General features: G+C 45.9%; 1 protein-coding gene across 6 annotated transcripts in view; it reads left to right on the top strand.

The window, feature by feature from the left end:
- SLC4A5 (solute carrier family 4 member 5) overlaps positions 1-24,290 on the top strand; it is a 129,658-nt gene that overhangs the window by 63,530 nt on the left and 41,838 nt on the right. For all 6 annotated transcript variants that reach the window (XM_030827707.1, XM_012502680.2, XM_030827705.1 and 3 more), the window contains 4 exons: positions 15,284-15,444; positions 16,261-16,413; positions 18,324-18,419; positions 20,911-20,966. In XM_030827707.1, the coding sequence (XP_030683567.1) occupies positions 15,284-15,444; positions 16,261-16,413; positions 18,324-18,419; positions 20,911-20,966 (466 nt within the window). The remainder of the gene's footprint in view (positions 1-15,283; positions 15,445-16,260; positions 16,414-18,323; positions 18,420-20,910; positions 20,967-24,290) is intronic.

Here is a 24,290-nt window from a genome sequence, read left to right as displayed (position 1 = left end):
GCAACAGGAGTGAAACTCTGTCTCAAAAAAAAAAAAAAGAAATCCTGTATAATGCCCTCTTAACATCATTTCCCATCTTAGTGTAGGGCAGTAGGCTCCCTAGCCCTCTGGTCTCACCACCCATCTGGAATCAACCTTCCAGTGGAGCCAGAGCTGCCCACTCAATTTAAAGGAGAGTAGGATGCTGAGCTCCCAGTGCAGAAATCAACAAACTTGGTTCATTCATTCCATTAATATTTATTATCTGCAAGCCCTGAGCCTGCTAGAGATATAAAAATGGAACATCGCAGATGCTGTCCCTGCTCTCTTGGGCTCTCAGTCTAATTGGACACAGAGGCAAGTAAGGGGCATTTCGTAATGGGGGCACTGTGAAAGCAGAGCATAGGGGCATCTAATCCAGGCAGGAGGGGTCCAGGAAGCCTTCTAGGAGGAAGAGATGTTCACATTGAGACCTGAAGGATGGGTCAGAGTTAGCCAGGAGAGGATAGGGAAGGGAGAAGAGGCCTCTGGAATAGGGCAAACAGACACATAGAGGAACAGGCACAGGTTCCCTGTGGCTGGACTGTAGAATAAGAGGCAGAGAATGGCAGGGCTGATGATGCAGATTCTATGCCAGCCATGTTGTAGTGTTGGAACTTGGGAGCTTCAGAGGACCACTGAAGGGTTCTAGGTGGGAAAAGGACAGAATCATGCATATCCTTAAGAGAGATCATCTCACTTTAGTGTGGAGAATGGGTAAAAGGGGGCAAGACTTGGCCAGTTAAGAAGCTGGTCCAAGGGAGAGATGCTGGCAGTAGGGATAGAGAGAAGGGGTAGATTGAGACAAAATTTAAAAGGTAGAATTGACAGGACTTGATAACAGATGGCACATGGGGGCAGAGAGTCAGGGAGACACCCAGAATTCCAACCTGAGCTAGTGAGTACCTCGTGGTAGCAGCTTAGAAAACACAAATGTAGTAGTAAAGTTTTATTACATTGGGTATTTTTAAATTTTGTTTTGGGGGGCAGTTGATAATGAGTTCCATTTTGGACAGATTCTATTTGAGGAAACTCCAAGTGGAGATGTCCAGAGGTCATCATGTGGCCACCATGTCTGGAGTTCAGTAGAGAAGCATAAATTTGTGAGGCATCAGCATCTAGGTGGAAATCAAGCCCACAGAAAAGGATAAGGTTGCCCCTGAGGTCTGTGAAGTGAGAAGAGAGCCCAGAACAGAGTCCCCAGGAACTTCAGTATTTGCAGGATGGGCAGAGGAAGAGGAACCCACAAAAGATACTGAGAAGGGGCAACTAGGAGGTTAGGAGGGGAATGGAAGGAGGGCTTTGTCCTGGAAATCAAGGGCTGAGAGACATTCAAGATGAAGGGAGGGGATAACAAGTACCGCAAGAACTGAAGCGCATCCGCAGGATGGACCCGCTCCCGCAGGATGGACCCACTCCCACAGTCTGAGGAGGGGTAGGGCGGAAGCCAGAGGGCAGTAAGTTGAGAAGAGTTAAAAGTAAAAAGCTGGGTTCACTTGACATTTCTTCCAAGATGCTTGTCCATGAAGGGCAGGAGTGAAGGAAGCCTCTTGAGGGGAACATGGGCCAAGGGAGATCCTTTTGTTTTTGAGGGTCAGCGAAGTCTGAGCATATTGTAGGCTTACAAGAAGGGTCCAGGGAAAAGAGAGTGATTTAAAGGGAAAAGAAGCTGAGGGAGGCTGCTGGATGGAGCAAGGCGGCCCTGGGCACAGGTGGAGGGGCTCCTAGCAGGGAGTTGAGGGAATTCCAGGCCGGTCTCTGGTTTGAGGAGACAGGTGGGGTGGAAAAGTGACTGTAGGAGCTGCGGATGGCTGGTATACATGAGCCAGGTAAGCAGCTGCAGGCTAGCAGCCATCGCTGTCTTGTTTTATTGCAGTGGAGTCACGCATGGAGATTTATGGTCAGATGAAGATTTTTAAGGTTGTTTGACTTCCACCTTCTGCTGATCTACTGTTCTGAACAATTATACTCTTTGTCATTATCAAGCTGCTTTTATGTCCAGTATCTAACTTGGTCCTTCCCTCTCTCTACGCTAGTCCAACACTGATACTTGAGGCTTATGTTGGTGAAGTAGGAAAAAGGGATTTTTATATGAATCAGAACCTGGATCAAGCCCCGGGTAAAAGGTTCCCTGAAGTCTCAGAGGCCCTGGGTTCCATCCAGTGCTCTCACAACTGGCAGTGTAACACAAAATGAGGGCTATGCTAGGGGCTTTCATCCCTCAGGGACTTAGGATAACTTACAGTTATCCCACGGTGGAGCTGCAAAAGAGACCTTCAAAGTCCTGCAATCAGACAGGGGAAGCACAAGTCCACACCCATGGGGACAGCCAGGCAGTGACACAAGGCCAGGCAGTGACACAAGGCCATCACGCGGTTGAACCAGCTTCTTCTGCTTGTCCCTGCCTTTGGCCAATCCTCAGCTTCCATGTTCACATCCACCCTACTCAAGGGACCATCCCACAGCAATTCCAGATTCTTCATGGAGAATCTGATCTGTCCAACTTTGATTGCCCTATCACTGGGACCCAGATCAGAGGTATGAGGAGGTATGGGGAGGACTCGCTCTATCCTAGAGAGCACATCCCCATGGAAGACAGGCAGAGCAGACACCCGAAATATGTCTTTCATACATCTGTAGTAATGAAGATATGCACTTAATGTAAGCAATCCTTTGGCCACGGTTCTGCCTGTAATACCAACCAGAACTTTCAGAATTCTTCAAGTTGCCTATGAGAGTATAGGTGGTGCAATTTTACAAACTCATCCTCCTCTTGAAGGACAGAGAGACCACACCCCATCTCTGTCCATGGAGATCTGCTGATGTAACTGCAGCACTACATCAATCCCTAGAGCAGTGGAAAGGTGGAAGCTCTAACTCCTGAGTCTAGTAGAGCTTTGGAGAGGCTGTTTTATCCACACCTTTCTTCTTTCATTCTGAAAATAGTTGAGGGGATGTTGTGTTAGGTCCTGTGGGAGAATTAAAATGAGTAAAATATGAATCTGTTCTTAAAGTGCTTATGATCTAGTACAGGTATCAGCAAACATGTTCAGTTAATGGCCAGACAGAAAATATTTTAGGCTTTTTGTGCACAGATGATCTCTTCCCCCGCCCTTTTATTTCCCCTCCTTTCCTCCCTCCTCTTCTTCTCTTTTTCTCTCCTTCTCCTCTCCTTTCTGTCTTCTGCCTACTCTTTCTCCTTCTTTACAATGCTTTAAATATATAAAAACCATGCTTAGCTGGCTGGCCATACAAAAACAGGCGGTGGGGTGCTTGGAGCCCATGAGACATGATATTTCATAGTTTTTTTTTATTATTATACTTTAGGTTTTAGGGTACATGTGCACAATGTACAGGTTTGTTACATATGTATCCATGTGCCGTGTTGATTTCCTGCACCCATTAACTCGTCTTTTAGCATTAGGTATACCTCCTAATGCTGTCCCTCCCCCTTCCCCCAACCCCACAACAGTCCCGGAGTGTGATGTTCCCCTTCCTGTGTCCATGAGTTCCCATTGTTCAATTCCCACCTATGAGTGAGAACATGCGGTGTTTGGTTTTTTGTCCTTGCGATAGTTTACTGAGAATGATGTTTTCCAGTTTCATCCATGTCCCTATAAAGGACATGAACTCATCATTTTTTATGGCTGCGTAGTATTCCATGGTGTATATGTGCCACATTTTCTTAATCCAGTCTATCGTTGTTGGACATTTGGGTTGGTTCCAACTGTTTGCTATTGTGATTAGTGCCGCAATAAACATACATGTGCATGTGTCTTTATAGCAGCATGATTTATAGTCCTTTGGGTATATACCCAGTAATGGGATGGCTGGGTCAAATGGTATTTCTAGTTCTAGATCCCTGAGGAATCGCCACACTGACTTCCACAATGGTTGAATTAGTTTACAGTCCCACCAACAGTGTAAAAGTGTTCCTATTTCTCCACATCCTCTCCAGCACCTGTTGTTTCCTGATTTTTTAATGATGGCCATTCTAACTGGTGTGAGATGGTATCTCACTGTGGTTTTGATTTGCATTTCTCTGATGGCCAGTGATGATGAGCATTTCTTTATGTGTTTTTTGGCTGCATAAATGTCTTCTTTTGAGAAGTGTCTGTTCATGTCCTTTGCCCACTTTTTGATGGGGTTGTTTGTTTTTTTCTTGTAAATTTGTTTGAGTTCATTGTAGATTCTGGATATTAGCCCTTTGTCAGATGAGTAGGTTGCAAAAATTTTCTCCCATTCTATAGATTGCCTGTTCACTCTGATGGTAGTTTCTTCTGCTGTGCAGAAGCTCTTTAGTTTAATTAGATCCCATTTGTCAATTTTGGCTTTTGTTGCCATTGCTTTTGGTGTTTTAGACATGAAGTCCTTGCCCACGCCTATGTCCTGAATGGTATTGCCTAGGTTTTCCTGTAGGATTTTAATGGTTTTAGGTCTAACATTTAAGTCTTTAATCCATCTTGAATTAATTTGACATGATATTTCAACCCCAATCTGGTATAAAGCAGGCATGTGCTCATACACACAGATAACTAAAACCCAGGGTGGTATGTGCAAAGTGGTGAGAACAGGCTCTAGAATCTAAAGACATGCCTTAAAACCCTGTCTTTTATAAGCTGCATGACCTTGGGCAGGCTCTCATACTCTAAGGGTCTCAGTCTCCTCACCTGTACAATGAAATAGTCACAGACCTACCTCATGAGATAGATTTAAGAGTTAAATGAGATAATACCTGTTAAGTGCTTAGCATAGTGCCTGGCACATAGAAAGCCCTTAGTAAGCTTTAGCTGTTGTCGTGATTAGGAAGTGTTATGTGATAAATGATAAAAAGTGTGATGGGAGTCAGAGGAAAGAGAGGTCTCCTCAACCTTGGCCCTTGGGAAGGCATTGTCTTGGAAGAGGTGGCTTTTGAACTTGGCACAGAATAGCAGAAGTGGAAGAGAGCACCTAGGTAAGGAGAGGGCCTCTCCTGAGAGGCAGCGAAGGGAGGTACCAGCAGACTCTGAGGGAGGCAGACAACTGCGTAGATGACAGTCCCATGGGGCAATTACAGGGACTTCCTGGATACACAGACAAGTGGCCCTCAGAGAGGTTTTGGCTCCAGAAGCCTCTCCCTGAAGGAGCCCGTTCAGAATTTTTCAGTAACTTTGTCTGATGGCATTCACTTAGCTGTGGGCTCCCCTTCAACCCTGAATGAGGACGTGGTGTGCAGGAGGATGGACCCTTCACCAAATGCATGAGCTTGGGAGCAGAGGCCACCCCCATTCCATTCACCACAGCTCCCTGGAATGCCACACCTCTGCCCCATCACCACCAGCTGTGCCACTGCAGTTCATCACTGTCTGGGAAGGAGTGGTTCTCCTGTAATGCCCAAACTGTACTGCATCACCAAAGGCCCTCAGCGGAGGTTCCTAGGCCGCCAAAAGGAAAGACTTTCATTCAAAGGGAATCAGTCAGCCATGGGAGGAAGTGGGGTTCATTACAGAACAATCTAAGGCAGAAGGCCCTATCTATCTGATCCCAGTCCCAGACATATCTCATGTGTAGAGATGAAAGCTCATCCTGAGTCTATTAAACACTGGAATCACTTAACTAATGATTAACTCATTCTGATTCTATATTCAGCAACTTTTTGGTGATAATTTGGCTTACCCTGTATATCTGCCCATAAGGAGAGAATGCAAAGGCTAGAGGATAAGCATAACAAACCCCTATAATGATTGTAAATCTCACTGTAAGTTAAATAAATTGGCCTTTGGGTTTATACGTCAGCCTTTGTGTTTATACATCAGCCTTTGTGATCTTGGTTAGCATTAGACAGTGTCACTGGACCTAATCATCTTTGGGACACTAAAAAGATAAAATTTCTGAGCCTGGACTGGGGTGGGTGCCCCAAGAGGCCTGTGAGGCCTTTCTGGTGCTTATCAGCTCCTTCTGGTAGCTTCTGAACTTCTCCATATGTGTGCTGACCCTTGACCCATGCCTGCCCACTCAGTCTTTTATACTTTATAATCTTTCAAATTTACTGCCAAGTTTGGTTTATTAACATATACATGGTATGCGAAGTCATAATCAGTTGTAGAAACAACTTGTTGTACTATCTCACATACATATTTTCATGCACATGATTTTATGTAGCATGAATTGGCCAAACAAATTGTAAGAATGGGCCAGAATTTGCTTAGGTGTTTCTCCCATTTTTTTGAGGTGGAGTCTTGCTCTGTTGCCCAGGCTAGAGTGCAGTGGCACCATCTCAGCTCACTGCAACTTCTGCCTCCTGGGCTCAAGTGATTCTCCTGCCTCAGCCACCTTGGGCAGGCTCCTCATCCTCTAAGGGTCTCAGTCTCCTCACCTGTACAGTGAGAATAGTCACAGACCTACCTCGTGAGATAGATTTAAGGATTAGATGAGATAATACATGTTAAGTGCTTAGCATAGTGCTTGGCTGTGAGTAGCTGGGATTATAGGCATGCACAACCACGCCCAGCTAATCTTTGTTTTTTTAGTAGAGACAGGGTTTCGCCATGTTGGCCAGGCTGGTCTCAAAACTCCTGACCTCAAGGGATCTGCCTGCCTTGGCCTCCCAAAGTGCTGGGATTATAGGCGTGACCAACCAGGCCTGGCCTCAGGTGTTCCCCTTTTGAAAAATCTTCCTTCCACAGATCATTTTTTAGTGCCTCTGTCAAAGACTGAACCAGGGGAGTATCTGATGATTCCTCAGACATCACTAGGAAGATTCTAAACGGGCTTGTAAGTGAATTAATACTGGTCTTCAGTATCTGTTGGGAAATTCAGTATCCTGATATGACTCATATGAAGTTAAAAAGCTTTGCTGGATAATGAAGAAAAACTTACATTTCTTACTTTTAAGAAATGAATTTGTTGGAGTTACAAAATATATTACACACAGGCCTTAGGCAGAAAGCACAAACATGTCTTGATGCTTTGTAACTAATACACAGAGGTCAAGCTTTTGGGTAATGGGGCGGGGTGGGAGAGTTACAGAATAAAGTTGGTGAGGCCACATAGATAGAGTGACCACAGGGATATATACTTTACAAATTTTAGCTGAGTAAACTTCATGAAAGAAACAAATTCACACAAATATAATTCTTAAATCAAATGTTTAGAGGCAACATAGCCTTAGCATTAAAGGTTACATACATTGGGAGATTACATTTTTTAAATTAGAATGTCCTAAGGGGGATTTTGCAAACAAACTAACCAGGACACAATTTAATTATAATGATATTTAAAATAAGTATAGATAGAAGCTTCTCTTCTATCACAATGTTTATGTATATTCTCCAGATTTTACTCTTATCTAACCACACATAATGGGCAGCCTGTTGTTTTATCATCTCAAGGATCTGTGTCTTCCTTTTAAAAAATATTGATATCTGATTCTCAGTCCCATGAGATTCTGATGTAATTAGTCTGAGATTCAGCCTGGGCTTTAGAATTTGTAAAAAGCCCCCAGATGATCCTAATGCAGCCACTGAAAACTGCTGATATTCTAGCCCAGCAGGATCAGTGGGAGTTACGAAGTTTCCATTTGAGGAGAGAACTAGAATTGAGGTCTCTTGGTTTTCAGCCCTTTCCAGATCCTCCTTGAAGGAGAACCTCCTCTTCTCCCATCCTGTGGTTTGAGCATTGTAAGCCTTGGCTGCACCTGGTAGCTAGTGCCATGATGCTTTCTCCTGCTCTTGTTATTAATTGAACAGCAATGTCCTCTAATTATATCTCTGACCGAGTTACTAGGCACAGAAAAGGCCTCAGTTCTGGCCCTGCTTTGTGTGACAGAGAGCTGCTTTCTGTGACAAGTGACATTTCAAGGTTCCTTTTAGCTCCATTCCAGTCAGGAGCGGGGCACCTGGTGCCCACCCTGGCATGAAGAGTTGGGAGTCTACACCCAGGCTTGGGCAAAATCCCTAAAAGTTAAAGCTTTGCTGGATAATGAAGGAGAATGTGGAGATTTTCTTTCCACTTGACCTGCTTCCCCAACTCTAATTTCCCACTTTTTGAAGCCAACCATGGTATACAGTTCACTTTGCAATGAGTTGTTTGGGATTACACATGAACCTTATTATCAGGCTTCCACAAGTTTTTAAACTTGGCTTTGACCAGAGGCTTTTTACAGAGGCCATTCCTTTATTCATTCTGGAGAATGTTTAAGGATTTTATTACGGAAAATTCAAATTTATACAAAAGTAGTATATAGCAGAATGAACCCCCACCTGCCCATCACCCAGCTTCAGCAGTTAACAGCTAACTCATAGCAAATCTTGGTTTCTCTGTCCCCCACCTACTACCCCAGACACACAGACACACACGCTAGATCAGGTTGACACAAATCCCAGACACCACACCATTCCATCTGTAAATATTTCATTACATCTCTAAAAGATAAGGCCTCTTTCTTTCTTTTTAGAGATAGGGTCTTTCTCTGTTGCTTAAGCTTCATTGCAGTGGTGCGATCACAGCTCACTGCAGCCTCAAACTCCTGGACTTAATCCTCCTACCTCAGCCTCCTGAGTAGCTGGGACTACAGGCATATGACACCACACCTGGCTAATTATTTTATTTTTTGTATAATGGAGTCTTGCTTTGTTTCCTAGGCAGGTCTCAAGCAATCCTCCCACCTCAGCCTCCCAAAGCGCTGGGATTACAAATGTGAGCCACCATGCCCGGCTTCTGAGTATTTTTAAATATACTTAAACAAAATGGGTTTTAAGCTTTTTTTTCTCAGTCATTTCCTCATAGCGAGATCTCACCCAAAGTGATCAGTGAGGTCTTGCTACCCTCAAGCAGGAGGGAGCAAGCATTTAATGCAGTTGATCTGGGCAGGAGACCATAAGGGGACACCAGAGAGGAAGCAATGGCACCTGTCTTCAAAAAGCTTAATGTATATTTGGCATTTGTTATATACCAAAACAATCATAAAACATGATTGGCTACAATTAATTATTAATTTAGGCAATGAACCTGAATTAATTAATTATTTAGGCTCTGAGCCTAAGAAGTTAGAAACTTTACCTAGAATAGTCTGGAGCACAGAGTTGCCTGGATCCCACCCGTTTTTATTCTGATGTCAACTGGTCTAGGATATGACTGACACATGAAGATTTTAAAGGCATCTAGGGTATTCCTATATGCAACCAAGCTTAAGAATCACTGTCCTAAAACAGTGCTTCAGGTTGAGAACCATCCTAGGGTGTTATAGGAGAAATAAGCAGAATAACTGGCAGAGGCTTTGTGGAGGAAGGGGCACTCTTGCTGGGCAGTGGAAAACAGAGGAAAGAGGACATTCTACGTGATCTCAGAGGTGATCTGCAGACCAGCAGCACAAGCACACCTGGGAGCTTATTAGAAATGTAGAATCTTTGACCTCATTTCAGACCTGCTGAATGAGGATCTGCATTTTGACAAGATCTCCATGCACATTAGAGTTTGAGGCACACTGGTGTAGTAGAATATGTACTGTAAATGGACTTCAGTTATAAAATCGGAGAAACTAAAGCATAGCATGACTGTACTAGAAAGGAGACCCTTTCAGCTGGTGTTCTTGGAGCTATTCTAAGGGAAAGAGGCCATGTCCTGCTATATAATGAGAATCAGACCCATGTGAGCTACGTTTTCCTGCGTTGGGACCCCATATAAGTTGAACTATCCCTAAGTCACACCATCCTATGTGCCTACAGAGCAGGGGCTCCTGAACCCACAGGGTGCAGTCAAATAACCTGGGAGTTTCCATGGCAGGGTCACCCTCCTGGTGAGGTAACCATCCAGGCATTGGTTTTTGTTTTGTTTTGTTTTGAGACGGAGTCTCGCTCTGTCACCCAGGTTGGAGTGCAGTGGCATGATCTCTGTTCACTGCAAGCTCCGCCTCCCAGGTTCACGCCATTCTCCTGCCTCAGCCTCCTGAGTAGCTGGGACTACAGGCACCTGCCACCATGCCTGGCTAATTTTTTGTATTTTTAGTAGAGACATGTTAGCCACCATGTTAGCCAGGATGGTCTCGATCTCCTGACCTCGTGATCCACCTGCCTCGGCCTCCCAAAGTGCTGGGATTACAGGCATGAGCCACTGCGCCCAGCCCCAGGCATTGGTATTTTTATAAATCTCTCCAAGTTATTCTAATGGACAGCCAAGGTTGGAAACCACTGCTATGGATCTTTGGTCCTCCAAGTTTCCTTTTCCATTCTAGGTGAAAGTGAGCTAAATTTCTAGGTGTAGCCATTGAAAACACAAAATTAAGTTCCAGGTAGCAGGCTTAATGGTTCAACATCTGGATTCCCAAAATAGTTATAGAGGGGACTAGAGAGGTGTACCTAGTTAAATGGTCTCATATCCTGGAATTTCTTAAATCAGATTTTCTGGATTCTGGTAGCAGAGTCTAGTTCTAGCAATTGGCTTAAAACTGGAGACAAGTAATTTAGTGTTTCTGCAGGCTGTTCTCATGTGGGTTATCGCCCTTGTCTGTGTGTCTATGGGGTTAATGTTTGGTGTATGCCTAACACAATACAAATAGTTGAAGTCCTGAGAGGTGGAGAGGACTGCATGTCTTTGCTATCTGCTATCTGGAGTTAATAATGGATGTTTCAAAGAGGAAGCATTGCTCTTATCACTCCTTCAGGTGGAGTTGCATTTGTATGGGCAGAAGACTGAAGAATGGGATGTCAGGGGTGAGAGCTGTCTGAGACTGTCTGGCCTAGGATGTTTATGAGACAGTGAAGAGAGCAACCCACTCAAGTGGCCCCGTGCACACTGGGCCACATCACACCTTTAGGTGGGTGGATAAGACCATGGAGTAGCAAAAGAGTCTTTGGGAGCAGGGTGACAGTTCAGTTTATCTTTTGTATTATTTTTGAGCAAAACAAAAACAAAAACAAAAACAATAAAAGGCAATCTGAATAGGAGGTCGATCCTCAGGAAGAAAAGTTGAGCATCCTCTCAACTAAAACATTTGGACTGGCCGGGCGCAGTGGCTCACGCCTATAATCCCCGCACTTTGAGAGGCGGAGGTGGGTGGACCACCTGAGGTCAGGAATTTGAGACCAGCCTGAACAACATGATGAAACCCTGTCTCTACTAAAAAAAAAACCAACAACAAAAACAAATAGCCGGGCCTGGTGGCAGGCACCTGTAATCCCAGCTACTCAGGAGGCTGAAACAGGAGATCACTTGAACCACGGAGGCAGAGGTTGCAGTGAGCCAAGGTTGCACCATTGCACTCCAGCCTGGGCGACGAGAGTGAAACTCCGTCTCAAAAAAAAAAAAAAAAATTTGAACTTATCCTTTGGTCTATTCCTTGTAAACTCTTATGTTAATATACCTTTTAGAAACATCTTACTTTCGATATCACATAGCCTTGGATCTGCCATAATTTAAATGAAATTTCCCAAACAGATTTCTCCACGAAGAGGTCAGTTACAACTTGTCTGCCTGGTCTCTGGCTCCAGCCCCCATGTTTCAGGTCTTCACCTCCCAGTCCTTCTCTAATCATATCTCCCCATCCTGTGTCCATCTGATTCCCCAGGATCCCACCAGGTGCCTGGTTAATTTGTCTCAAATAAATGTATGGAATGAAGGTGTTAAACGTTGATAATGCAAAATATACAGTTACGTGAAGAGGAAATCTGATGAAGGAAAAGATGTTCAATCTCACTAGTAATCAGAAGAGTGCAAATGTGAGACAATTTTTCAATTACCAAATGAACAAAGGTGAAAAAGAATGAAAATACCGAAGTCCGGGAGACTTTAGGGAAATGTAAGATCTCATTGGTGGCAGTGGGCACTGACATAAGCTTTCTGAAAAACAGTTTGGTAATGCTTGTTATAAATGTAAAAATGTGCAGACATAGTAATTCCACTTCTGAGAGTTTATCCTAAAGAAATTATGGAGCAGGGACCAAGGATGTTCCAACCAGCCTTAATTAATAATAAAGAATAATTAGAAATAATCTGAATGTCCACCAATTGAGAACTGTTCCTATCAATTATGGTACATTCAGACAGTGGAATACTAGAAAGACTTCAGAATGATGTTAATACTAATAGAGATGAAAGGATGTCCATTAGATACTATACCCTTAAGGTCCTTGTGGTGCCATTAATGTAAAGTTAATGCAAACATGGGCATATGTGCATGCATGCACAGGGAGATCTAGAATGGCAGTTACCAAAATATCAACCATCAAGACATCAATATGATGTCTCCTGGTTGGAGGAGCTTTGAATGACTTTGCTTTCTTCTTTTTTTTATTGTTGCTAAAATTACAAAAGTAATATTCTTTATTTTTAACTTAATAGCTAACATTAACAGAGTGTATCTTGTGTGCTAGGCACTGCTCTAATTGCTGTACATTATTATTATTACTGAAGAAATCAAAGATGATGAGAGATTAAGTAAGTTACTCGAGATTCTCAGCTAGTAAATGATGGAGCTGTTATTCAAAACCTGATAGTGTTGCCTCATAGACTGTGCTCTTTTTACAAAAAAAAATGTAGACGGACTCTCACTCTGTCACCCAGGCTGGAGTGCAGTGGTGCCATCTCGGCTCACTGCAACCTCTGCCTTCCAGGCTCAAGTGATCCTCCCACCTCAGCCTCCCAAGAAGCTGGGACCACAGCTGTGCGCCACCATGCCCAGCTAATTTTTCGGGTTTTTTTGGTAGAGTCAGGGTTTCACCATGTTGCCCAGGTCGGTCTCAAACTCCTGAGCCCAGGTGATCCACCCACCTGGGCCTCCCAAAGTGCTGGGATCACAGGTGTGAGCCACCTCACCCAGCCTAACCAGACTGCACTCTTGCTACACTAATTAGCCCCAATAGAGTGAAAGTCTTAAATCCCGCCCCAACAACAATCCTACTCCTCTGCTCAAAATAATCATTGTTAACCATTTGACATGGATCCCTCCAAAACTTTTGCTTTCTCCAGACACATGTGCGTGCACACACAGGTGTGTTTTTCTTTTTTATAAAATGGGATGGTAGTCTCCATCCTGTCAGTATGTGAGTTCACCCTCATATTTTTTATTTATTTCTGGGGGATATTCCACAGCATGGACATACAGAATTGATGTAATCATGCTTCTACTGAAAACCTGGTGGTTTCCAGTTCTTCGGCCTAACAGATAAAGCTTCATCGAGCGTCCTTGTATACATATTACAGGGTGTGGCAGTGTAATTATATTCCTGTGATCGTTTCCTAGAAATGGAACCACTGGGTCAAAAAGCATGCACACTGAATGCTGAAAGAGGCTGCCCACACCAGGAAGGCTGTGTCATTACACCTGCAGCAGATGAGAGGCCGCCTCCCCATGTTTTCACTGACACAGAAAGTTGTCAATCTTTTTAACCTTTGCCAGTATAAGAAATGAAGAATGTTATTTCATTTGTAGTAATTTAAAAGTCCATGATTACTGGTAAAGTTGAGCATCTTTTCATATGTTTATTGGCCATCTTCATTTCTTCTCAGGATTCTTTACTTTCTATTGGATAATTTGAGTTAATTGGTTAATTTCTTATTAATTCAAAGGAGCATTGTTATATTATAAATATTAGTCTTTTGATGCTTTCTTAATGTTGCGGATATTTTTCTCAGTACATTACTTTTCTTTGAACTTGATTGATACGTTATTTTACTATATAGAAGTTTTCATTTATTTTAGTTTTGTGCAATCAAATCTGTCCATTTTTTTCGTTTATGGTTTTATACCTTGTTTAGGAAGTCTTTCTCCACAATATTCTCCAAGAATATAAGAATACTCTCCTATATTCCCTTCTAGTACATTTGCATTTTTGCTTATAGATTTATTTTTATGTTTAGACTTTATGAAGAATTTAGTATTCTGTTTGGTGAAAACTAGGGATTTAACTTTCTATTTTTAGGTTGGTTGTCTTTTAAACAACTCCTTCATCAAAATCCTAATTCCGTGACTGGGCATGGTGGCTCACGAGTGTAACTCTAGAACTTTGGGAGGCCAAGGTGGGCTGATTGCTTAAGCCCAGGAGTTCGAGACCAGCCTGGGCAACATAATGAAACCCCATCTCTACAAAAAATACAAAAATTAGCCAAGCATGATGGTGCATGCCTGTAGTCCCAGCTACTTGGGAGGCTGAGTTGGGAAGATCACCTGAGCCCAGGTGGTCGAGGCTGCAGTAAGCCGAAATCATGCCACTGCACTCCAGCCTGGGTGAGACTCTGTCTCAAAAAAAAAAAAACAAAAAAAAACAAAAAACAAAAAACCTGAATTCCCGTGGATATACAGGTCTGTTTCTGTACTGTTGTGCCATTGATCCCTTGTCTATATCTGGCCTGGAATCACACTGCTTTAATTACTGAAGCTTCTCCGCAAGTTTTTATATGTGCTAAGGCATGCCCCATCCCCATTTCTCTTCATTTTTGAACTTTCCCCAACCATTCTTATACATTTACTTTTTTAAGAGGAACTTTAGAATTAGATAGTCAGAGTCCAAAAGTCCTCCCTTGGGATTTCAGTTGTAATAGATTGGAGCTACCCATGCATTTGTGGTTGACATCCTACAAAAGGGAGCTAGGTGTCTCCGGCCAGGACTCCTTGCTCCCCTGGCACTGTCTGAGGCCTTTCTACTTGAACACATAGCCCATGATTCCAAGTCTTCTAGAAAGGACAGATCTCTACACATCCTTGGTTTAATTTATTTCCTTCCCCAGATGGCATGTGAATTTTTACCTGAACTTTCAGAGGCAAAAAGAGTGAAAAGCATGGAAACCTCAGACCTTGAAGGGGAACTCAGGGAGAAATACTTTTCGTCAGGGAACATTTTTCCTGCTCCCAGCAAACCACACTGAACACTCATGTGTGAATAGCCTGAGATAATCAGGTTCCAGTTAAGGCTTTTAAAAAAAACAGCTTTATTGTTCTAGAATAACTTAAAATTCTCTAATTGTAAGTGTACTGGTAAATGATTTTTAGAAAATGTATGGAATTGTGCAACCGTCACCATAATCCAATTTTAGAACATTTCCATCACTCCCAGAAGATCCCTCATGCTGCTGTATACTTCTCTGGATGCCACTTTCCTTAACATGACAGTATCAGGAGGAGTGGGGGACAAATGAGGGGATCCCCAAGAGATCCTCTGCCTGTGAGTCTAGGACCAACACCACAACCACATACATAGCATGACCCCACATGACACCCCTCTTTTGGGGAGACCCAGGTGGGGCCTCCTCCTGAGGGCCCTGGCCACACTGAGCCCCATCCTTACCCTTCCAGGTGGATAAAGTTTGAAGAAAAGGTAGAGGAAGGCGGCGAACGCTGGAGCAAGCCCCACGTGTCCACACTATCCCTGCACAGCCTCTTCGAGCTCCGTACCTGCCTGCAGACGGGGACAGTGCTGCTGGATTTGGACAGTGGCTCCTTACCACAGATCATAGGTGAGGCAGGGGCCACTGTGTGCATCTCTCCTGTGGTCCCTGCAAACCAGGGCAGCTCCCCCGACCTCATGCCCGCCCTCGAGTCTGTGTGACGGCCCGTCTCTGTCACCTGATTCTGCAGAGACCAGCTTTGACTCTGGTGCTCCCAGGGCAGGATCATAGTCACTCCAAGTTTCAGTTCCATGTAGACCTCCAGCAGAGAGGAAAAGACCATCCTCCAAAATGCCATCCAGAAATGTGATAAAAGGGGAGAGGGCCTCTTGCATAGTCAGAGATACCTCTTGCCATGACAACCTATTTCTTTTCAGGGTAAAATGGGTCATCATTCATCTTTAGAAAATTAGCTGTCATTTAGTGGTGTGTCAAAGGGAGGAGGTGGCTTGCCTTAACACCCCTAAAAATTTTTGTGAGTTTTGTTCTAGCACATTGGATTTTGCCAGAAGTATTTTGCCCAAAATACTTTTCTAAAAAGAGTTCATTTTAGGACTAAAACCATTGAACACAGTACTTTTGTGCCTCCTGGGGCAGTTTCATATGTACTGTTCATTTCACTTTTCATAAGAACATTGACAGAAAGAGCAGACACACACACACACACACACACACACACACACACACACACACACGTGCCCTTGAACAGGAGGAGGCCAAGAGTTGGTGATGTGCCCAGTTTTCCACAGCTAGTGGCAAAGCCAGGAGTACTTCCACACACCCCCTGCCACATTTAATCCCACTAATAACAGGTGAAACTGAGGACTCCCATACCCTGAGGCTGTTCTGTCCCACAGCGATGAGGTGTGTATGTTTTCCACACAGATGATGTCATTGAGAAGCAGATTGAGGATGGTCTCCTGCGGCCAGAGCTCCGGGAGAGGGTCAGTTACGTCCTCCTGAGGAGGCACCGCCACCAAACCAAGAAGCCCATCCACCGCTCCTTAGTCGACATTGGGAAGTCAGTCTCCACCACAAGTGAGTCAGGCCTTATGCTGGTAGGCATGGGATATGCAGGGCCAGTATCAGGCCCTGGTACCTGGGTGAGCCCACCTTAGGGGCTGCAAGTTTCTGGAGAAATTCTGATGTACTGGGGATCCCTCAGCCTCCTTCTCTGGCAGGCCTGTGGGGACCCCAGCCACACTCCCATGTTGTTCCCACCACCAGAGCAGAACAATTTCTAGGGAGAGAGTTGGTTCTCAGCCAGGGCTGTACATGGCGAATCACTTTGGGGCTTGAGATGTGTCCTAATGCCTGGGCCCCACCTTGGAGAGTTGGAGTCGATTGTTCTGGGGTATGGCCTGGAAAAAGAGAGGTTAGAATGCACCCCAAGAGATTCTCATGTCACACAGCATTGGGAAATGCTGGTAGAGATGGCTTGCTATGGAAAGGACCCAAAAGTTTCACATCAAACCCCCTGGAGAGGTCAAGAGCCTCAGCAGAAAATGGAGCACATCAGGGTGGTAGAAGGGGCTGGGCTTATCTCAAGAGTGCCAGGGCTTGTAGATCTGGTGGCTGATGTCACTCTGATTAGCAGGACCTGGGGCCATTCAGAGAGAGTGGCTTGTTCCATGCACACATCTCAAATCTCCAACACTCCACTATCAATATCCCAGCCTAGATGCCCAGAGACACTAGCCCTACTGAGCCTGTCAGACAAACACAGTAACCAGAGCAAAGTTGCTACATTAAAAACATTGAGGAACCTCTTTAAATGAATTACTTAAAAATGGGAAGTGGGCCAGGCATGGTGGCCCACACCTGTAATCCCAGTACTTTGAGAGTCCAAGGTGGGCAGATTGCTTGAGCTCAGGAGTTTGCGACCAGCCTGGGCGACATGGCGTAAACCCCATCTCTACAAGAAATACATAAACCTCATGGTTTAAACCCCATGGCATAAACCCCGCCTGACAAAAAATTAGCCAAGTGTGGTGGTACACACCTGTAGTCCCAGCTAATCAGGAGGCTGAGGTGGGAGGATCACTTGAACCCAGGAGACAGAGGTTGCAGTGAGCAGAGATCATGCCATTGCACTCCAGCCTGGGCAACAGAGCAAGTCCTTGTCTCAAAAAATCCCTCCCAAAACAACGGGAAGTGTTTAACATACCATAATAGCAACAGATACATACTCAGCTCTTAACTACGTTCTGGGCACTATTCTGAGTGCTCTTCCTTTTTAACTCACTTCGTTCTCATAAAAATGCTGTAGTGTGTAGGTACAGTTCTTGTCTCCATTTTACAGATGAGACGCCTGAGGCACAGAAAGTTTAACTTGCCTAAGGTCACAAAGCCAGTAAGTGGTGGAATCAGGGATGAACCCAAGCAGTCTACTACACCTTGTGCCCATTTAATGAACTGTGTATCTCTCTCACTTTCAACAGTACAGCTATTCTCTCTAATCTTATTCTTTTTTTTTTTTTTGAGACGGAGTCTCACTCTATCACCCAGGCTGGAGTGCAATGGTGCAATCTCAGCTCACTGCAAACTCTGCCTCCTGGATTCAAGTGATTCTCCTGCCTCAGCCTCCCAAGTAGCTGGGATTACAGGTGCCCACCACCATGCCTGGCTATTTTTTTTTTTACTAGATACAGGGTTTCACCATGTTGGCCAGGCTGGTCTCAAACTCCTGACCTCAGGTGATCCGCCCACCTCAGCCTCCCAAAGTGCTGGGATTACAGGCATGAGCCATCACGCCCGGCCTGTAATCTTGTTCAGACTATTGACTTGCTTAAATTAAAAAAAAAAAAAAAAAAAAAAGAATTTCTTCCCAGAAGGGGAAGAGATATGTCTTGCTACCCAGTTTTATTTAGTTAAAGTGAACTAACCCAAGAGGCTTTGGTACACCAGCAAGGCTGTCGAAGCCAAGTCCCTTCTGATTCTCCTCCCAGATCGCAGTCCTGCCCGGAGCCCTGGTGCTGGCCCAAGTCTACACCACTCCACGGAAGACCTGCGGATGCGGCAGAGTGCAAATTACGGACGTCTGTGTGAGTGTGTGCTCTGCCGCTCTGTGGCAGCTTTATTCAGGCTGTGGCAGCTGTGACATGGCCATATTGCCATAGGTGAGGGAGACAAAGCCCGGGATCTGCCAAGAATTCTCAGGGCATGCATCAGGAGGAGCCTAACTTTCACTCTAAACCCAGGCTGCTCTCAGGGCCTCATTTACTACCATAATATTCAAGTCATTCCTCTGAAAAATGAGGCTCTCAGTCACATCCTGGTGTAACCAATACCCACTCCCATATTCTAGGTGTTTTTATCTTAGTCTGTATTTTCATCTTCATCAAACTGACATTAACCTTGTTTTTTGGTGAAAAGCTTTCCTGGAAATGGAATCAAAAACAGGCAAGGTCCTTTCCTTCAGTTCAGTCAGGCAGCGTTCTCATCACTGGGTGGCAGTCTCATGCCACCATGGAGAAGAAATGTGGGCAGAGTCGTGGCCCCTTTTTTCTGGGAATGGCCCGTCGGGGGCGGGGTGTGGGTTTGAGGTGAGAAGTGACAGACAGGGTTTACATGCACCTCATCAGGGATACACAGACAGGCGAGCTGGGGGAAAGAAAGGAGTGAACTTAGAAAATGAAGCGGAAAAGAAAAAGCAGTGAAGGACTATTTTCCTTCAGGTACTTTTACTAAAATGCCAAGATGTTAACAAGTTCAGCCCAGTGCTGTGCCCCTGTCCAGGCCCAAGAAGTGACTTGGGGGCAATGCAGCCCCTGCCCATGGCCTTGGGCACAGCAGGCGTTTGCTGCAGTCTTCTCCCTCTGTCCTGATGACCCAAGTCTTCTTAGTCTCCCCAGCCTTGTTATGCCACATAGGGATGCCCAGTGGCAGTGTTCAGTGGGTAGAGAGTGGCTTCGGGAAGACCTTCCACTCAGTTACCATTGTATATGAGGTCACCTCCCTACTGACACTGCTTGGGGGTGGGAACCACTGGGACAAGAGGCATGAATGGATGATTACAGCTTTGTGTGAACCAGGTCATATTCAAGGTGGGCACCCGCCGTGAGGTGGCCCAGCATGCAGAACACAGCGCACAAGGGAAGGATCGGAGAGGAGGAGATGCTGACTGAGTCTTGGAGCATAAATAGAAGTTTTCCAGGAGCAAGGAGGAGGAAGAGGGGGTTCTAAACAAAGGAAACAAATAGGAGGTTGGGGGATGGAAGACAAGGAGCTGGAGCTATGAAAGTAAAAACATCGGTCCAGTTCACAGGAAGTGCAGGAGTTAAGGGGAAGAGAGGGTCAAATCAAAGAGGGCCTTGTGCACCCAGCAAAAGAACCTGGGTTTTATTCTGAAGATAATGGGAACCCCTGGGAAGCTTGAAGCAGGAGCATGCTGTGATTGGATTTCTGTCTGAGTAGGAGTAATCTAGAAGGGGCAACATTGGAAGGCAGAGACTGAGCCTGCATTCCAGAATGGAGAGGAAGGGACAGAGGTGGAATTGAAGGACTGGTGGGAAGTAGGTGAGGAAGAGGGAGGGCCCAAGGCTGCTCCTAGATTTCTGTCTGAAGGGCTGGTGGATGGGAAGGAGGGGCATTGAGTGGAATGTGTCCATGAGGAAAGTGATTTGTTGGAAGGTAAAGAGTTGCATTTGAGGTGCCAGAGGGGACTGCTCCAAGGAGTCTGCACCTCAGAAGAGGGGTCAGACTAAAGATCCATCCTGGGCATCCTCAGCTCAAATGGGTGTTGGAAACAACAGGAGTGGGAGCGATTGGCCAGAGGAGAGGCTGAGGCACCTGGAAGGGATGAGAGCAAAAACAAGGCCCTGGGATGTCCAAGCAGGAGAGGATCCTGGGACAGAAATGAGAGGAAGAGAGCCAAGAGGAGCAGCATTCCGGACACCAGGAGTGGCACAGGCCAATAGCCAAGACACGATAGGTCTGAGGGTGTCCACCAGATTGGGCTAGTGGGAGAGGAGAGCTGGCTTTCTCTCTCTTAACAGAGGAAGGAACTATTGGGCAGTTCAAATAATTGACTATCACTGTTCTCATAGGAAGCCCACCTTCCTTCCCTCTGCCAGCCTAAATCCCCAGCCCACATTTAAAGACTCTCACTGGTCATGGAGGACAGAGGTGAAACTGCTCCCCTCTCCAGCAAATTCCAAGCTAAGTGACACATGGAACCTCACGTAATAATGCATCTGTGTCCCTCCTCCTATCTGGGCCTGGTGCAGAGCCACACCCAGAGTAGACAGCCTGGTGACATCCAAGAAGGCGGGGTAGAGGACTAGAGACTAGAGTGTAGTAGATTGAGGAGGGAGAAGGAAACAGTGGAACCTGCAGTCTGACACCTCTTTCAGGAAAGCGGCCATTGAACAGAAGGAAAGTGAGAGGATGCTAGTTCAAGGGGACTGCAGAATTAAGGGGGAGGGAGTTTGCTTTGGTTATGAACATGGGAGAGGTACATGAGTAGGGCCCATAGGAAAGGGACCTGCGAGAGCGTGGCTTCCCCTGATGGATCTTCTTTTCCTTTTCTCCTAGGTCATGCCCAGAGCAGAAGCATGAATGACATTTCTCTCACCCCAAACACAGACCAGGTAGTAAAACCCCTGCACTTAACTGCAATGGAGGGCCAGGGCGGGAAAAAGTCTTTGGTTTCAGGAGCAGGGATCCCCTATGGGCAGAATTCCACTCCTACGAAGGAGTGGGAGTTCCAGGAAGGTCCCCAGTGGGGACTCTGGGCTGCCTGGGGGACTCTGCCAAGGCCAGTAGTTGGGGAATGACGGAGTCCCAAGTGCTGGCTCTGTGTCAGGCCCTGGGGGTGTGGGACAGAGAACACGATTAAATGAGGCGCCAGCTGTCTTTGAGCTTGGGATTTGTTGGAGAGAGAAGACCAGCACACATGGCTTCATCTATCCTGTGATCCACAAACACCTTTAAAGATGGGATAGGGATTGCGGCTGGCAGAGAGACAGAAAAGAATCTCCCTGTGGGGAAAACAGTGGTAGTTAATTAATTAGACTGTCCAATAGTGCATCTTCTTCCTGTGGTCTCCTATGAGCTGGGCTGAAACCCTCTTGATGAGATCAGAATTCTGCAAACAAATTGGGTCCAGTTCTAAGGCCCACAGCCCCAGAATCCTGTGACTGTGCACCTTGGGGAAGCCCAGAGGAGGCCCCCTTTATTCCAACTCCTGCACACATCAAGGACAGGAGGCCCCATGGTCCCCTTGTCTATCTCCCCAGGAGTAGGAAGAGAGATGACAAAGGAAACCTGAGACTTGGTGAGGAGCCTTCAGGAGCTTGGGTGACCTCCAGGCCTTCCAGCCACCCCTAAGTTTGGTGGAAGGCAAAAACAAAGTCAGCCCCTCATGTCAGTGTCCCGGGCACAAATAAATTAATAACAACAGTAACAAAATCAATCAATATTTAAGGTCCACATCACATGCACTACACTGTGCCGGGCATTTTCTGTGAATCACAAAGGTACTATTTTCATTCCCATTTTACTCATGAGAGAACACTGAGGCTTACAGGAGTTAAATAACACACCCAAGTCTATACAGCTGAAAGACAGGACTTTGATTTGACCTAGGCAGTCTAACTCCAGAGCCCTTAATTTAGAAGTAATTTAGGAAGTAGTCAGTATTCTGGAACATTATTTGGAGAGGAAAACCACTTTTACTCATGCATACAGACAGCGCAACTGTGATAAGAAAGCATTACCTAGTAAAAGTTTTTTATAACCTGTTTTAATGAATGTGTGAGTGGTAATAATAATACTAGCTGCCCCTTTCACCAGGCAGTGCTTCCTTGATTTGGGGACTGGAACCCATCACCTAGCGCCAGCATCTAGTTCTTGCTGATGCTGCTTCTCGGTATTTGCAGCATCAGTGGTCTAAGCTAGTGGGCGCTCTTCAGGTGCAAGCCCAGAGGCATTTGCTCTGCAGGCTCTTTCTTCATCATTGGTTTGTGCAAAGCTAAACTCCATGCCTGCCCTCAGCTGGCAGATTCCCAGTGAACAGAGAGTAGATTCAGACAGCATCATTGTGCTGCAGTGACTCTGCAGTGCAGAGCCAGATTGGAGTCCCCAAGGGTTCAGGAAGTGGAGTCAGCAGGGCCCTGGTTATACAAGCCCACATCCAGGCTTTGGGCAAGCCAGGGTTGGTTGGAACACTAGCATGCTCCTATTTCTGGGATGCCACAACCCTGGCCTTCTTACCAAACATGTCACAACGTGTAAGGAAGGACCAACTCCGTGTTTCAATTTCTATTCTCTTCTGTATTACAAGTGGGTTGGTTGGATGGCCAGGTGTGGTGGCACACACCTATAATTCCAGCAGTTTGGGAGGCTGAGGCTGATGTATCACTCGAGGCCAGGAGTTTGAGACCAGCCTGGCCAACATGGAGAAACCCTATCTCGATCAAAAATACAAAAATTAGCCGGGCGTGGTGGCACATGCCTGTAGTCCCAGGCATGTGCCAGACAGGCACGAGAAGTGCTTGAACCCAAGAGGAGGAGGTTGCAGTGAGCCAAGATGGTGCCACTGCATTCCAGCCTTTACGACAGAGTGAGACTCTTGTCTCAAAACAAAACAACAAAAACAAGTGGGTTTGTTGGGACACCCTGAAGCATTGCTGCTTCCGAAGACTCTTTCTCCAGAGTGCTCCTGCCCAGCCCGTATCTCCTCCCCTTCCCTGGACCCCCCTCCCTGCCTGATGCTCGGAGATGGTGGCTGCCCTGTTACACCCAGCCCTCCACCCTGAAGAACGCTGCTTAGTAATCAGCTGACCATGCCTGAGACAAAGGGACTTTTTGAGTCTTGGGGACTCTGGTGTTCCTGTCAATTCCTGCTTTTTCTCACTATATTAGGATCCTTGGGGCTGCTGATGGTTGCCCAGGTGGTTGTGGAGGGTTATTTTTTTTTTTGTCTGATTGGATTTAAATGATTATAAGGGTAGTGCCATTGCTCATGAGCCCCTCCTCGTGCTGGTAGGCCACCCAGCCCAGTGTGTATGATGCCCCCACATGAGTCGAATTGGGAAACAGCTGTGGGGACAAAAGGGCAGGACCTGTTGACCATATCCATGCCCACAGCTGACCCCTCCACAAGGACAGGAAGAGGTACAAGGAAACTGTGTCTTCACTGAGGCTGTGAGAAACAGGCCTGTGCCCGCAGGAAAGACTGCAGCAGAATGGGGATTGGTGGGAAAATTGTGATGTTCACAGGCGCTCTCTTCAGAGCTGTCCTCTACCCCCAGGCTCTTTCCCACTGTGTCAGCCACCGTGGACTGCACCCAGCCCTGCCGCTACCCCAACCGCTCCTCTCCGTCTTCCTACAAAATTATCTCTGTCTCTTGTCTGTCCGTGCCCTTGCTGCCCAGAGGGAAAGCAATCTGAAAAAGGAATTCATTCTAAGATGTTAAGGACTAAGAAGAGCTTGAAAGTAACCATCCCTGGGGTATCTTCAGCATAAAAGAGGACTCAGGAAGAATGAAGTTATAAACGCAGAGAGTGGGAATATGTTTGGGTGGAGGGCTTGTCTCCAATACCTCTCACATCAGACCCCACTGGCTTTGCCTGTGTGACCTTTCTCCCTTGAAGAGACACTAGCCAGAGGGACTGGAGAGAGGCCATCTTGATAGTCTCTGCTGGAAAATTCCAGAAGTGATGAATTTCCTGGGAGGTCCCCTGGGGGTAATTTGGGGGCATGGAAGTCTCCCACAGACTTGGAGACTGGTCCAGGAATTCCTGTGAGCCAGGAAGCTGGTGGCAAAGGGAAAATAAGGCCTGTCTACTCTGACCATCAGAACAGACCTCCTCCTCCCCACAGCCACCAAAAGTGAAGGTGGAGAGGGGAGGTCTGGGTGGCTGAGGTAGAAGCACTGAGACTCCCATCTGCTCAGCCTGAAGGAGGCCAT

The sequence above is a fragment of the Nomascus leucogenys genome, chromosome 14 (genome assembly GCF_006542625.1).
Source record: "Nomascus leucogenys isolate Asia chromosome 14, Asia_NLE_v1, whole genome shotgun sequence".
NCBI lineage: Eukaryota > Metazoa > Chordata > Mammalia > Primates > Hylobatidae > Nomascus > Nomascus leucogenys.
This window is presented reverse-complemented; position numbering and strand designations above follow the sequence as displayed.